Raw genomic sequence first — 14,089 nt, 5'->3', positions numbered from 1 at the left:
TCTATATTTATTTTACTAATCCATTTCGAAACACATTCAGGAAGTTTGATGATGTTACCACCATGTTCGTGTAACGGTGTTGATGACGTCACTGATGTAATGAGGAAGACACGCTGAAAGAAGGAAGGCGATGCGAACTTTTGTGTTTATGTTTTATAATTATTATTGTTGTTGCTATTATCTTTAAATCCCTCCCCTCTGCCATGAAGAGATGGATCCCGCTCTTCATCTTTGTGCTTTTCATCGTCCTGTATGTGGACTTTCAATTAGGGACAGGCGGACCCACGGCGGAGGTTCTCCCGGCGTCGCACGGAGCTCTGCAGCGGCCACCCCGAGCAGCCACGGCCGCCTACACGCATCCAGGACGGGGAGACTCTCAGGGGGAGGACCGGCTGAGGCTGGAGGACATCTTCATCGCCGTGAAGACCACCGGCAGGTTCCACAGGACGCGCCTCGTCCTCCTGCTGGACACATGGATCTCCAACACCAAGACTCATGTGAGGCACTTGGAATTATTTCACTTTTTTTGTGTGTAAAAACAGTGACAGTGAGAATTACAAATGGACCCTGAACGCATCACCCAGCTAATCAACGAGAACAATTACATTACAAATAGAAAACAATGCCAAATACGTAAAAACAAGCTTAAAAAAGTATTATATATATATATATATATATATATATATATATATATATATATATATATATATATATATATATATATGAATAGGACTGTCTCAGAAAATTTGAATATTGTGATAAAGTCCTTTATTTTCTGTAATGCAACAAAAACATGAAAACGTCACACATTCTGGATTTATTATACATCAACTGAAATATTGCAAGCCTTTTATTATTAAAATTTTGCTGATTATGGCATACAGCTTAAGAAAACTAAAAAAAAATCCCATCTCAAAAAATTCGAATATTTCCTCAGACCAAGTAATAAAAAAACATTTATAACAGCAAAACAAAATCAAACATTTGAAAATGTCAATTAATGCTCTCAGTACTTGGTTGCTTGATTACTGCATCAATGCGGCGTGGCATGGAGGCAATCGGCCTGTGGCGTTGCTGAGGTGTTATGGATGCCCAGGATGCTTCAAAATCGGCCTTTAGCTCATTTGCATTATTGGGTCTGGTGTCTTTCAGCTTCTTCTTCACAATACCCCACAAATTCTCAACGAGGTTCAGGTCAGGGGAGTTGGCGGACCAATGGAGGACAGTAATGCCAAGGTCAGTACACCAGTGACTGCTGGTTTTGGGACTGTGGGCAGGTGCCAGATCATGCGGGAAACTGAAATCATCATCTCCATAGAGCTTTTCAACAGATACAGCTTCAATAGCCGTATTCCCATTGTCAAGCCACTCCTTAACTCTAGACAACGGAAGTTCCCTCAGTCAGCAATGGTTTGGGGAGCCATGTCAGCTGCTGGTTTTGGTCCACTGTGTTTCATCAAGTCCAGAGTCAATGCAGCTGTGTACATGCTTCCATCTATTGAAAAGCTCTATGGAGATGATGATTTAATTTCCCAGCATGATCTAGCACTTGCTCACAGTGCCCAAAACCACCAGTAACTGGTGTACTGACCATGGCATTACTGCCCTCGATTGGCCTGCCAACTCTTCTGACCTGAACTCTATAGAGAATTTGTGGAGTATTGTGAAGAAGAAGCTGAAAGACACCAGAGCCAATAATGCAAATGAGCTAAAGGCCGCTTTTGAAGCATCCTGGGCATCCATAACACCCCAGCAATGCCACAGGCCGATTGCCTCCATGCCACGCCGCATTGATGCAGTAATCCGTGCAAAAGGATTCCCAAACAAGTACCGAGTGCATTAATTGACATTTTCAAATGTTTGATTTTGTTTTGTTACAATTTTTTTTTTTTTAAACTTGGTCTGAGGACATTTTCAAATTTTTTGAGATAGGATTTTGGAGTTTTCTTAAGCTGTATGCCATAATCAGCAAAATTAAAATAATAAAAGGCTTGCAATATTTCAGTTGATGTGTAATGAATCCAGAATGTGTGACTTTTTCCACGTTTTTAGTTGCATTATGTAAAATAAAGGACTTTATCACAATATTCAAATTTTCTGAGACAGCCTTGTGTGTGTGTGTGTGTGTGTGTGTGTGTATATATATATATATATATATATATATATATATATATATGTATATATATATATACACACATATATATGTATATATATTGATATCCATATACATATATTTACATACATATATACATATATACATACACATATACAGACATACATATATATATATACATATACACATGTATATACATCTATATGTATATACATATATACATATATGTATATACATATATACGTATATATATATACACACACACATATATATACACATATATATTGATACCCATATACATATATTTACATACATATATACATAAAAATATATAGACATATATATATATATATATTTACATACATATATTTATGCATATCTATACATATATACATATACACATGTATATACATCTATATGTATATACATATATACATATATATATATATATATATACATATATACGTGTATATATACATGTATATTTACACACACACACACACACACACACACACAGACACAGACACACACACACACACACACACACACACACACACACACACACACACACACACACACACACACACACACACACACACAGACACACACACACACACACACACACACACACACACACACACACACACACACAGACACACACACACAGGAAGTGCAGTCAGGGCTGACAGGAAGCGGAGCCTCCGCACAATACTTGAACAGGAAGTGAAGAACAGGAAGTGGAGGAGCAGATTACAGAAACGCCACTAAGAGCTTCTTTAATTCCTTCTAGAACGTGTGTAACATTTCACGGCCACACCTGAGAGAGTCAAATATCGTCCAAAAAAATCCCTCTCAGGGATTGGCTGAACTACTTTTGCCATGTTCTGCACCGAAATGGCCGAGGTCAAAAGGTGGAAAAGGCCGGCTGGTGTGACGTCATTGCACACATTGACCAGCAGAGGCCAGTGTTGCCTCACTTTTAAAAAGGCTGATTGCTGCTCTTTTACATCACTTTAAAGCAGGGTCAGCAACCTTTTTGAAAGCAAGAACTACTTCTTGGGTACTGATTAATGCGAAGGGCTACCAGTTTGATACACACTTAAATAAAATGCCAGAAATAGCCAATTTGCTCAATTTACCTGTAACTCTATGTTGTTAATAATAATTAATGATATTTATCTTTGTGGAAACACTGATTATCTTAATGATTTCTCACAATAAATATATATAGAAACAGATAAATATAAAAAAAAAAAGAAAAAAAAGGTATTTCTGGCTGTCATTCTGTCGTAAATTTTTTTTCCTTCTATGGAAGGTTTTTCTGTAAAAAATAAATGATGAAAAAACACTTAATTGAACGGTTTAAAAGAGGAGAAAACACACAAAAAAAATAAAAATAAATTTTTTTACCATAGTTTCTCTTCAATTTCGACTCTTTAAAATTCAAAATTCAACCGAAAAAAAGAAGAGAAAAACTAGCTAATTCGAATCTTTTTGAAAAAATTAAAAAAAATAATTTATGGAACATCATTAGTCATTTTTCCTGATTAAGATTAATTTTAAAATTTTGATGACATGTTTTGAATAGGTTAAAATCCAATCTGCACTTTGTTAGAATATATAACAAATTGGACCAAGCTATATTTCTAACAAAGAAAATCATTATTTCTTCTAGATTTTCCAGAACAAAAATTTTAAAAGAAATTCAAAAGACTTTGAAATAAGATTTAAATTTGATTCTACAGATTTTTTTTAGATTTGCCAGAATATTTTTTGGGAATTTTAATCATAATAAGTTTGAAGAAATATTTCACAAATATTCTTTGTCAAAAAAACAGGCGCTAAAATGAAGAATTAAATTAAAATGTATTTATTATTCTTTACAATAAAACATAAAATGGAAATACTTGAACATTGATTTAAATTGTCAGGAAAGAAGAGGAAGAAATTTAAAAGGTAAAAATGTATATGTGTTTAAAAATCCTAAAATCATTTTTAAAGGTTGCATTTTTTCTCTAAAATTGTCTTTCTGAAAGTTATAAGAAGCAAAGCAAAAAAATAAATGAATTTAGTTAAACAAGTAAAGACCAAGTCTTTAAAATATTTTCTGGGATTTTCAAATTCTATTTGAGTTTTGTCTCTCTTAGAATTGAAAATGTTGAGCAAAGTGAGACCAGCTAGCTAGTAAATAAATAAAATGTAAAAAATAGAGGCAGCTCACTGGTAAGTGCTGCTATTTGAGCTATTTTTACAACAGGCCAGCGGGCGACTCATCTGGTCCTTACGGGCGACCGTGTTGGTGACCCCTGCATTAAACACATTCCACCTATATTCACCCATTTTATACCGTTTGTCCCTTTAGGGCAATTAGCAACTATTAAAGGCCGCCTGGTGGTATACATGGTGGTCGTCTACAAGCACTGCTTTGAATGTGTTCTTCTTTTGTCCCACAGACTTTCATTTTCACAGACACAGAAGACGAGCACCCGAAGATTAAAGGTTTGTTCCGCACCTCCATCCAAAAGTGATTAGTCAGCATTTTTTTAATGACGGAACACAATCTCGGAGACATTTTAAAGTAGTCCGTGTGCAGCTTGTATAAAAGTGCGGATTCAACACCATATATAATTATTGTGTTTAGTGGAGGCCACCATCCACGCCTTGCAGAATGGAAGTCTTCTCCGGGATGTTACCCTAATTTGCGATTCAGCTCTGCCTCACCCATCCGCTCATTGAGTGGATCTAGCATAATATAGTGAGAGTCCAGTCCATAGTGGATCTAACATAATAGTGAGAGTCCAGTCCATAGTGGATCTAACATAATATTGTGAGAGTCCAGTCCATAGTGGATCTAACATAATAGTGATAGTTTAGTCCATAGTGGATCTAACATAATAGTGAGAGTCCAGTCCATAGTGGATCTAACATAATAGTGATAGTTTAGTCCATAGTGGATCCAACATAATAGTGAGAGTCCAGACCATAGTGGATCTAACACAATATTGTGAGAGTCCAGTCCATAGTGGATCTAACATAATAGTGAGAGTCCAGTCCATAGTGGATCTATCATAATAGTGAGAGTCCAGTCCATAGTGGACTAACATAATATTGTGAGAGTCCAGTCCATAGTGGATCCAACATAATATAGTGAGAGTCCAGTCCATGGTGGATCTAACATAATAGTGAGAGTCCAGTCCATAGTAGATCTAACATAATAGTGATAGTTTAGTCCATAGTGGATCCAACATAATAGTGAGAGTCCAGTCCATAGTGGATCTAACAAAAAGTGATAGTTTAGTCCATAGTGGATCTAAAATAATAGTGAGAGTCCAGACCATAGTGGATCTAACTCAATATTGTGAGAGTCCAGTCCATAGTGGATTCAACATAATAGTGAGAGTCCAGTCCATAGTGGATTCAACATAATAGTGAGAGTCCAGTCCATAGTGGGGTCAGCAGGAAACCATCCCGAGCAGAGACAGGTCAGCAGCGCAGAGTTGTCCCCAACCGATGCACAAGCGAGCGGTCCACCCCGGGTCCCAACTCTGGACAGGCAGCACTTCAGCTGTGGCCACCGAATCTGTGCCCCCCTCTAACCTCAAAGAACTGCTCACCCCCAAAACCTCCACACGACACCTCCGCTCCGGACAGACTAACCTCCTCCAACCTCCGAGGACAAAGCTGCAAACAACGGGAGACCGAGCTTTCTGCTCCGCCGCTCTGGAACATTCTCCCTGACCACCTGAGGGCACCACAGACTGTAAAAAAGGCTTAAAAACCCATTTTTATCGTCTTTTTTTTATTACACTTTGAGTTTTTTTGCTCAATGTAAAGTGCTTTTTACAAATCCAATCTATTATTAGTAGCTTCTCATCATCGTGAGAAGTAGAAGACTTGGTGTTGTCCAATGTTTGCTGAAACCTGTCAGTCTTGTGTGATAATTGCGTGACAAACAAGATGTGACGTGTGTGACAGATTTCCACATGGTTCTGACCGGCTGCCAGCCGGACCACAGCCAGCAGGCCCTGGCGTGCAAGATGGCGGCGGAGTACGACGCCTTCATGGCGTCCGACAAGAGGTGAAGACGGCGAGGGGAGGAGCTGGAAAAGTCACGACTGTTACAAAATAACGAAAGAAAAGGAATTGTGGCCACCAGGTGGTTCTGTCACGTGGACGACGACAACTACGTCAACGCCGAGGCTCTCTTCGCCGTGCTCGCTGCCTTCCCTGGCCGGGGCGACGTTTACGTGGGCAAACCCAGCCTGGACAAGCCCATCACCGCGCACGAACTCTCGGAGGGCAACACCACGGTAATTACGAGAAAAACACATTTCGGTAGAAATGGAAAGTTCAACCCGAACTCACGTTAGCATGCATCATTTTTTTATAATACAAATATAATTGAAAAATAATTAATTGTATAAAGAGGGATACATTTCCTTATTAGGTCTTACATTATTAATGGTAGAAAATGTTAAATAATAAAAAAAAATCCTACAAAATATTAAAATAGCATGTTATTATTCTGATCTATACATATATATTTTTATTAGAATTATAATTAAAAAAATATAAAAATTATATTTTCATTTCCTTATTAAGTCTTACGATGTTAATGGAAAAAAATGCTATATAAAGTACAACAAAAATCCTACAAAATAGTAAAATGTCTTATATATTTTTATAGCGTCTTATATATTTTTATAGCTTTTTTTTTTTCCAATTGGGAAAAATTGTATAAAAACGTGTACATTTCCTTATTAAATCTTACATTATTAATGGGAGAAAATGCTAAATAACAAAAAAAATCCTACAAAATAGTAAAATGTGTTATTTTAATATATACATATTTTTTACAAATATAATTGGAAAAAAATATTGTATAAAGATGTATACTCTTCCTTATTAAATTTTACACTGATAATGGGCTAAAATGGTAAATAAGGAAAAAAAATCATATGAAGGAGTAAAATATCATTGTATTATATTATTAAATATTTTTTTATTAGAAATATAATTGAAAAAAAATAATTGTATAAAGAGGTATACATTTCCTTATGAAGTCCTACATTATCAATGGGAGAAAAATTATATATAATAAAAAAAATCCTGACAAAATAGTAAAATAGCATGTTATTATTCTGATGTATATATATATATATACATATATATTTATTAGAATTATAATTGAAAAAATATAAAAATTATATTTTCATTTCCTTATTAAGTCCTACAATATTAATGAAAAAAAATGCTATATAAAGTACAACAAAAATCCTACAAAATAGTAAAATGTCTTATATATTTTTATAGTTTTTTTTATTACAAATTGGAAAAAACATTGTATAAAGACGTGTATATTTCCTTATTAAATCCATCCCCATCCATCCATTTCTACCGCTTATTCCCTTTTAGGGGTCCTTATTAAATCCTATATTATTAATGGGAGAAAATGCTGAATAAGAAATTAAAAAAATAGTAAAAAATAGTAAAATAGCATGTTATTATTCTGATGTATATATATATATATATATATATATATATATATATATATATATATATATATATATTTATAATAGAGTTATAATTGAAAAAATATAAAAATTATATTTTCATTTCCTTATTAAGTCTTACAATATTAATGGAAAAAATGCTATATAAAGTACAACAAAAATCCTACAAAATAGTAAAATAGCATGTTATTATTCTGATGTATATATATATATATATATACATATATATATAATTATTAGAATTCTAATCGAAAAAATATAGAAATTATATTTTCATTTCCTTATTAGGTCTTACGATATTAATGGGAAAAAATGCTATATAAAGTACAACAAAAATCCTACAAAATAGTAAAATGTCTTATATATTTTTACAGCTTTTTTTATTACAAATTGGAAAAAATTGTATAAAAACGTATACATTTCCTTATTAAATCTTACATTATTAATGGGAGAAAATGCTAAATAACAAAAAAAATCCTACAAAATAGTAAAATGTGTTATTTTAATATATACATATTTTTTTACAAATATAATTGGAAAAAAATATTGTATAAAGATGTATACTTTTCCTTATTAAATTTTACACTCATAATGGGAAAAAATGGTAAATAAGGAAAACAAAATCATATGAAGGAGTAAAATATCATTGTATTATATCATTATATATTTTTTTATTAGAAATATAATTGAAAAAAATAATTGTATAAAGAGGTATACATTTCCTTATGAAGAAAATGATAGATGATAAAAAAAAATCCTGACAAAATAGTAAAATAGCATGTTATTATTCTGATATTTTAATTATAAATATAATTAAAAAAAACAACAACCACATTTTCATTTTCCTTTAAGTCTTACGTCAGTACAATCTTAACGGAAAAAAATGCTATATAAAGTACAACAAAACTCCTACATAATAGTAAAACGTCTTATATATTGTTATATATATTTTTAATACAAATTGGAAAAAACACATTGTATAAAAACGTATACATTTCCTTATTAAGTCTTACATTATTAATGGGAGACAATGCTACATAAGAAAAAAAAATCATACAAAATAGTAAAATAGCATGTTATTATTCTGATGTGTATATATTTTTCTTATAATAAAAATATAGAACTATATTTTCATTTTCCTTATTAAGTCTTATGTCATTCCAATAGTAATGGAAAAAAATGCTATATAAAGTACAACAAAAATCCCACAAATTAGTAAAACGTCTTATATATTTTTATATATTGTTTATTACAAATTGGAAAAAAAATATTGTATAAAGAGGTATAAAATTCCTTATTAAGTCTTACATTATTAATGGAAGAAAATGCTACATAAGAAAAAAAAAACATACAAAATAGTAAAATAGCATGTTATTATTCTAATATATATATACATTTTTATTATAATAAAAATATAAAACTATATTTTCATTTTCCTTATTAAGTCTTATGTCATTCCAATATTAAAGAAAAAAATGCTATACAAAGTACAACAAAAATCCAACAAATGAGTAAAGCGTCTTATGTATTTATTTATTTTTTTTATTACAAATTGGAAAAAAATATTGTATAAAGACGTATACATTTCCTTATACACTAATAATGTGGGGAAATGCTAAACAAATACCAACAAATCCTACAAAATAGTATAATATCATGGTAATATATTATTATATATTTTTTATTTCAAATATATTTGAAAATAATTAATTGTTTGAAGAGGGATACATTTCCTTATTAAGTCTTACATTATTCATGGGAGAAAATGCTTAATAAGAAAAAACAAATCCTATAAAATAGTAAAATAGCGTGTTATTATTCTGATGTATATATATATTTTTATTATAATTATAATAAATAAATCATTTTCCTTATTAAGTCTTACGTCATTAAAATATTATTGGAGAAAAAAATGCAATATAAAGTACAGCAAAATCCAACAAAATAGCAAAACGTTTTATGTATTATTAATATATTTTTTTTATTCCAAATTTGAAAAAAAAAATTGTATAAATACGTACACATTTCCTTATTACGTCTTACACTAATAATGGGGGGGAAAATAAGTACCAAAAAAAAGTCATACTTAATAGTAAAATATCATGGTATTATACTATTATATATTTTTCATTACAAATATAATTGAAAAAAAAAAAAATTGTAAAAAAAGGTATACCTTTCCTTATTAAGTCCTGCATTATCAATGGGAGAAAATGTTAAATATAGTAAAATAGCATGTTATTATTCTGATGTATATATATTTTTATTACAATTATAATAAAAAATATATACAACTATATTTTCATTTCCTTAAGTCTTACGTCATTAACTGAAGAACATGCAGATTAAGAACATTGCTTACTTACAATATCAACCTTACTGAGATTCATATTGGAAAAATACGTTAAAAAGTTAACATTAGCATATGTGCAAAGTTAGCCAAAAATGGTAGCATGCTAACATTAGTTTTGCAAAAATAGCTAAAAAAAAATTTGCCCATTCATTTCGAATTGGAAAAAAATGTAGAATTCACACAATTATTTATAATGATACTTAGCTCTGTGTGTGTGTGTGTGTGTGTGTGTGTGTGCAGAGAGAAGTGAAGTTCTGGTTCGCCACAGGAGGTGCAGGGTTCTGTTTGAGCAGACAACTGGCCCAGAAGATGTCTCCATGGGCTCGGTAGTCAAACCTTCTTGGACTCATTTCAACATGCTAGACTTAAGTTTTTCTTTACGTGTGTGTGTGTGTGTGTGTGTTTTGGCAATTCGGACTTAACATGCTAGACTTAAGTTTTTCTTTACGTGTGTGTGTGTGTTTTGGCAATTCGGACTTAATGGGGACATCGCTTTGTTTACACAGTCACCTTTAGGGGACTTCGGACGGTATGGGGACCAAAAAGAAGGTTACCTTTTTAAATGATAGTCAGGTCCATTCTGAAGATGCTTAAGTGATTTTTAAGCTTTGGCCCATAAAACAGCTTTACTGGTTAGTTTTTAGTGTGAGATATTTGCATTTCCTTTTTTATTTTTAATTGGTCCTCAGTAGTCACGTACAAACATGTGTGTGTGTGTGTGTGTGTGTGTGTGTGTGTGTGTGTGTGTGTGTCTGTATTCTGGCAATGCTGACTTAATGGGGACATCGCTCTGTTTACACAGTCACCTTTAGGGGACTTCGGACGGTATGGGGACCGTGAAACTTCCTATAAGAGGACAGCTGTAGTGCTGTATTCTGGGGATCATGTCATATTTAATTAAAACTTTGTTTTTTAAATTGTGTTGAGTAGTCACGTACAAATTTTTGTGAATTATGCAAAATGATTTAAATTTGGTCCCCATGAACAATATTAACTCTTTTTCCCCAGGGTCCCCAGTAAGACTGAACAACACATTACTTCATCAATCCAGAGATTTAAAGACGTGTATGAGCTAACTGGGCAGTGGCCATTTTACCTCATTTTTTTTTTTATGCCTCCACAACCTGTAGAAAGGGTGGTCCCCACAAGTCCTGAACAACAACTTGGTCCCCATTCCAAATGATAACCAATATGTGCGTGTGTGTGTGCTAGAGGTTCTCGCTTCCAGGAGACGTCAGCAAAGATCCGCCTCCCCGACGACTGCACGGTGGGCTTCATCGTAGAGGACCGGCTGGGGGTCTCCATGGTCCACTCCCCCTTGTTCCACTCTCACCTGGAGAACTTGCTGCTCATCAAACGCGCTGACATTCCTCACCAGGTCCCACACTAGCGCTCTCGCAACTACCATCAGAACGATATTTCTTACTTGACTTCCTGCTACGATGTTTGTGTAGGTGACGCTGAGTTATGGAATGTTTGAAAACAAGTTGAACAGCATCGAGTTGAAGGGAAGATTCACCAAAGAGGAAGATCCATCCAGGTCGGTCATTGGTCAATCGGAAATGCATGAAACAACGCATACTCCATCCATCCATCTTATTCCGCGTATCCGAGGGCGGGTCGCGGGGCAGCAGCCTAAGCAATGCATAATATATGAAGCAATTACTGTAGGAATTGCAAATGGATGCTACAATGCTAACGCCGAACTGAAATGTTAGCGGAATATAGAAATGCTTTGAAGTTTGAAGTACTTTAAAGGTTAGAAATTGTAGTATAAATAAAAAGGCTAAATGGTGGTCAAGTTAGAAAGGTGAGCATACTTCCAAGAGAGTACAAAGGAACAAAATCCACAATTTTTAGCTCAGATCAGCTAAAATACTTGCGTACACAGTTAGCATGACGACACTATAACATAACAAAATTTATGAATTGGTTATAAGGTATAATGTTTGCAAAAAATGCAAGCGCAGTGCTGTTAGCATGTTAATGTTAACATGTGAACGTGAACAGATAGCATACTTCTAAGGTGGCGCCAAGTAACCGAATCCACGATTATTAGGTTAAGAAGGACAAAAGTAGCTAAAATGCTAGCATAATAATGTTAACATGTCAATGTTAGCATATAAACAGCTAGCATACAAAATCCATGATGAATGGGTTATAAGGTATAACGTTTGCAAAAAATGCTAGCGCAGTGCTGTTAGCATGTTAATGTTAACATGTGAACGTGAACAGATAGCATACTTCTAAGGTGGCGCCAAGTAACCGAATCCACGATTATTAGGTTAAGAAGGACAAAAGTAGCTAAAATGCTAGCATAGTAATGTTAACATGTCAATGTTAGCATATAAACAGCTAGCATACAAAATTCATGATGAATTGGTTATAAGGTATAACGTTTGCAAAAAATGCTAGCGCAGTGCTGTTAGCATGTTAATGTTAACATGTGAACGTGAACAGATAGCATACTTATAAGGTGGCGTTAAGTAACCGAAGCTACGATTATTAGGTTAAGAAGGACATAAGTAGCTACAATGCTAGCATAGTAATGTTAACATGTCAATGTTAGCATATAAACAGCTAGCATACAAAATCCATGATTATTAGTTAAGAAGTACAAAAGTAGCTAAAATGTTAGCGTAGTAATGTTAACATGTCAATGTTAGCATGTAAACAGCTAGCATACAAAATCCGTGATTATTAGGTTATCAAGTACAAAATTATCTAAAATGCTAATCTTAATCCTAATGCTAATGCTAATAAAACATTAGCACCGGAATGTTCGTATGTCAATGTTGGCCTGTTGAAATGTGAACAGCTGGCATACTTTGAAGATGGCGCCGAGAAGTAGCTAAATTAAAGACTATTAGGTTATAAACTACAACATTTACAATAATGCTAGCGTTACACATTAGCGATATTAATGACTGAATGTCAATGTCAGGATGGAAACTTGTGAACAGCTAGCATGATTTTAAGCAATGTGATTATTGGGTTAAAAAGTGCAAAATTAGCAAAAATGGCAGCATAAAACATTAGCAAGCTAATGTTAGCATGCTCACATTAACATGCCGGCAAAGATACAACTAGAATTTTTCTAAGATGTAACAAAATCCACAATTTTAAGGCGAAATGAACATAGTTAACTTAAATGCTTGTACAAAATGCTAATGTTAGCATGCTAAAGTATGTAAAATACGTACCGTTAAAATATGTTGCTGCAACCGTCTCTGAACTTTCAACAAACTAAAAATGTTAGCAACTTCCTTACTTTCGCGAGTAACACGTAATCTAATTATTACTTTCAGGTTCATTACAACTTCGTGAACAAGTTCAATCCAGGAAATATCTTCTTTCTGGTAAAAGCAACAAGCAGTATCGTACTGAAGACTGAAGAAGATATAACAGACATGGAAGCGCACTAAAATCTTTTAATCAAGCAGAGGCGACACAATCCGGTGAAAAGGTTCAAATGAGCCGAAACGCTGCCAATGCTAACTGCTAAAGCTAAAAAAACCAGCTCCTCGATGATGTCGGACATAACTTGGCAACAGACTCCGCCTTTTTGTGTTTTGTCTGCAGGTTCAAGACGTTGCACTGCCTGCTGCACCCGCTGACCGACTGGTGTCCTTAAAGAAAACTAACGGCAGACAGGAAGTAGGAGTCCCAGGACAGGAAGAACGGTTTGGTTGGCGACGTAGGTCGGGATTGACTACAAAGCTGGTATTAAAATTGTACAAAGTGTATGTTTACAAAAAACATGTGTTTTGTTTACTGGCCTCAGGCCGTTGTTGTCAAGAAGACGACATTCTCTTAGCATCTTTAGCTCAGTTTATGTATCATTCTTTGAAGTTCCGATTCAAGAACGTGAATTTAAAACCCCCAAAAAACCTACAATATGCTACTAGGAGTGAAATTGCATGTGAATGCTTAATGTGCTAAACTGAAATGCTAAAAATAACAGGCTAACGGTTAGCATGTGTCATGTACTAAGTTATACAGCTAAAAAAAAGGCAGCATGCTAATGTTAGCATCATCTCTGAATCACTCGCAAATGATCGGTACGCGACTACATCACCGATCTTCTGCTGCCTGGCGAGTTTCTAAGTT

General features: G+C 33.8%; 1 protein-coding gene across 1 annotated transcript; it reads left to right on the top strand.

Moving 5' to 3' along the window:
* Window positions 1-93: 93 nt before the first annotated feature.
* mfng (MFNG O-fucosylpeptide 3-beta-N-acetylglucosaminyltransferase) lies at window positions 94-13,738 on the top strand. The gene is made up of 8 exons (XM_061914668.1): window positions 94-497; window positions 4,567-4,612; window positions 6,089-6,191; window positions 6,270-6,423; window positions 10,220-10,305; window positions 11,192-11,357; window positions 11,434-11,519; window positions 13,562-13,738. The coding sequence occupies exons 1-8, from the start codon at window positions 204-206 to the stop codon at window positions 13,611-13,613; spliced, it is 987 nt and encodes a 328-aa protein (XP_061770652.1). The 5' UTR covers window positions 94-203; the 3' UTR covers window positions 13,614-13,738.
* The last annotated feature ends 351 nt before the right edge of the window (window positions 13,739-14,089 follow it).

Source organism: Nerophis ophidion, linkage group LG01 (genome assembly GCF_033978795.1).
Source record: "Nerophis ophidion isolate RoL-2023_Sa linkage group LG01, RoL_Noph_v1.0, whole genome shotgun sequence".
Lineage (NCBI taxonomy): Eukaryota > Metazoa > Chordata > Actinopteri > Syngnathiformes > Syngnathidae > Nerophis > Nerophis ophidion.
Note: the sequence above shows the minus strand (reverse complement) of the source record. Positions and strands in the feature narration are given on the sequence as shown.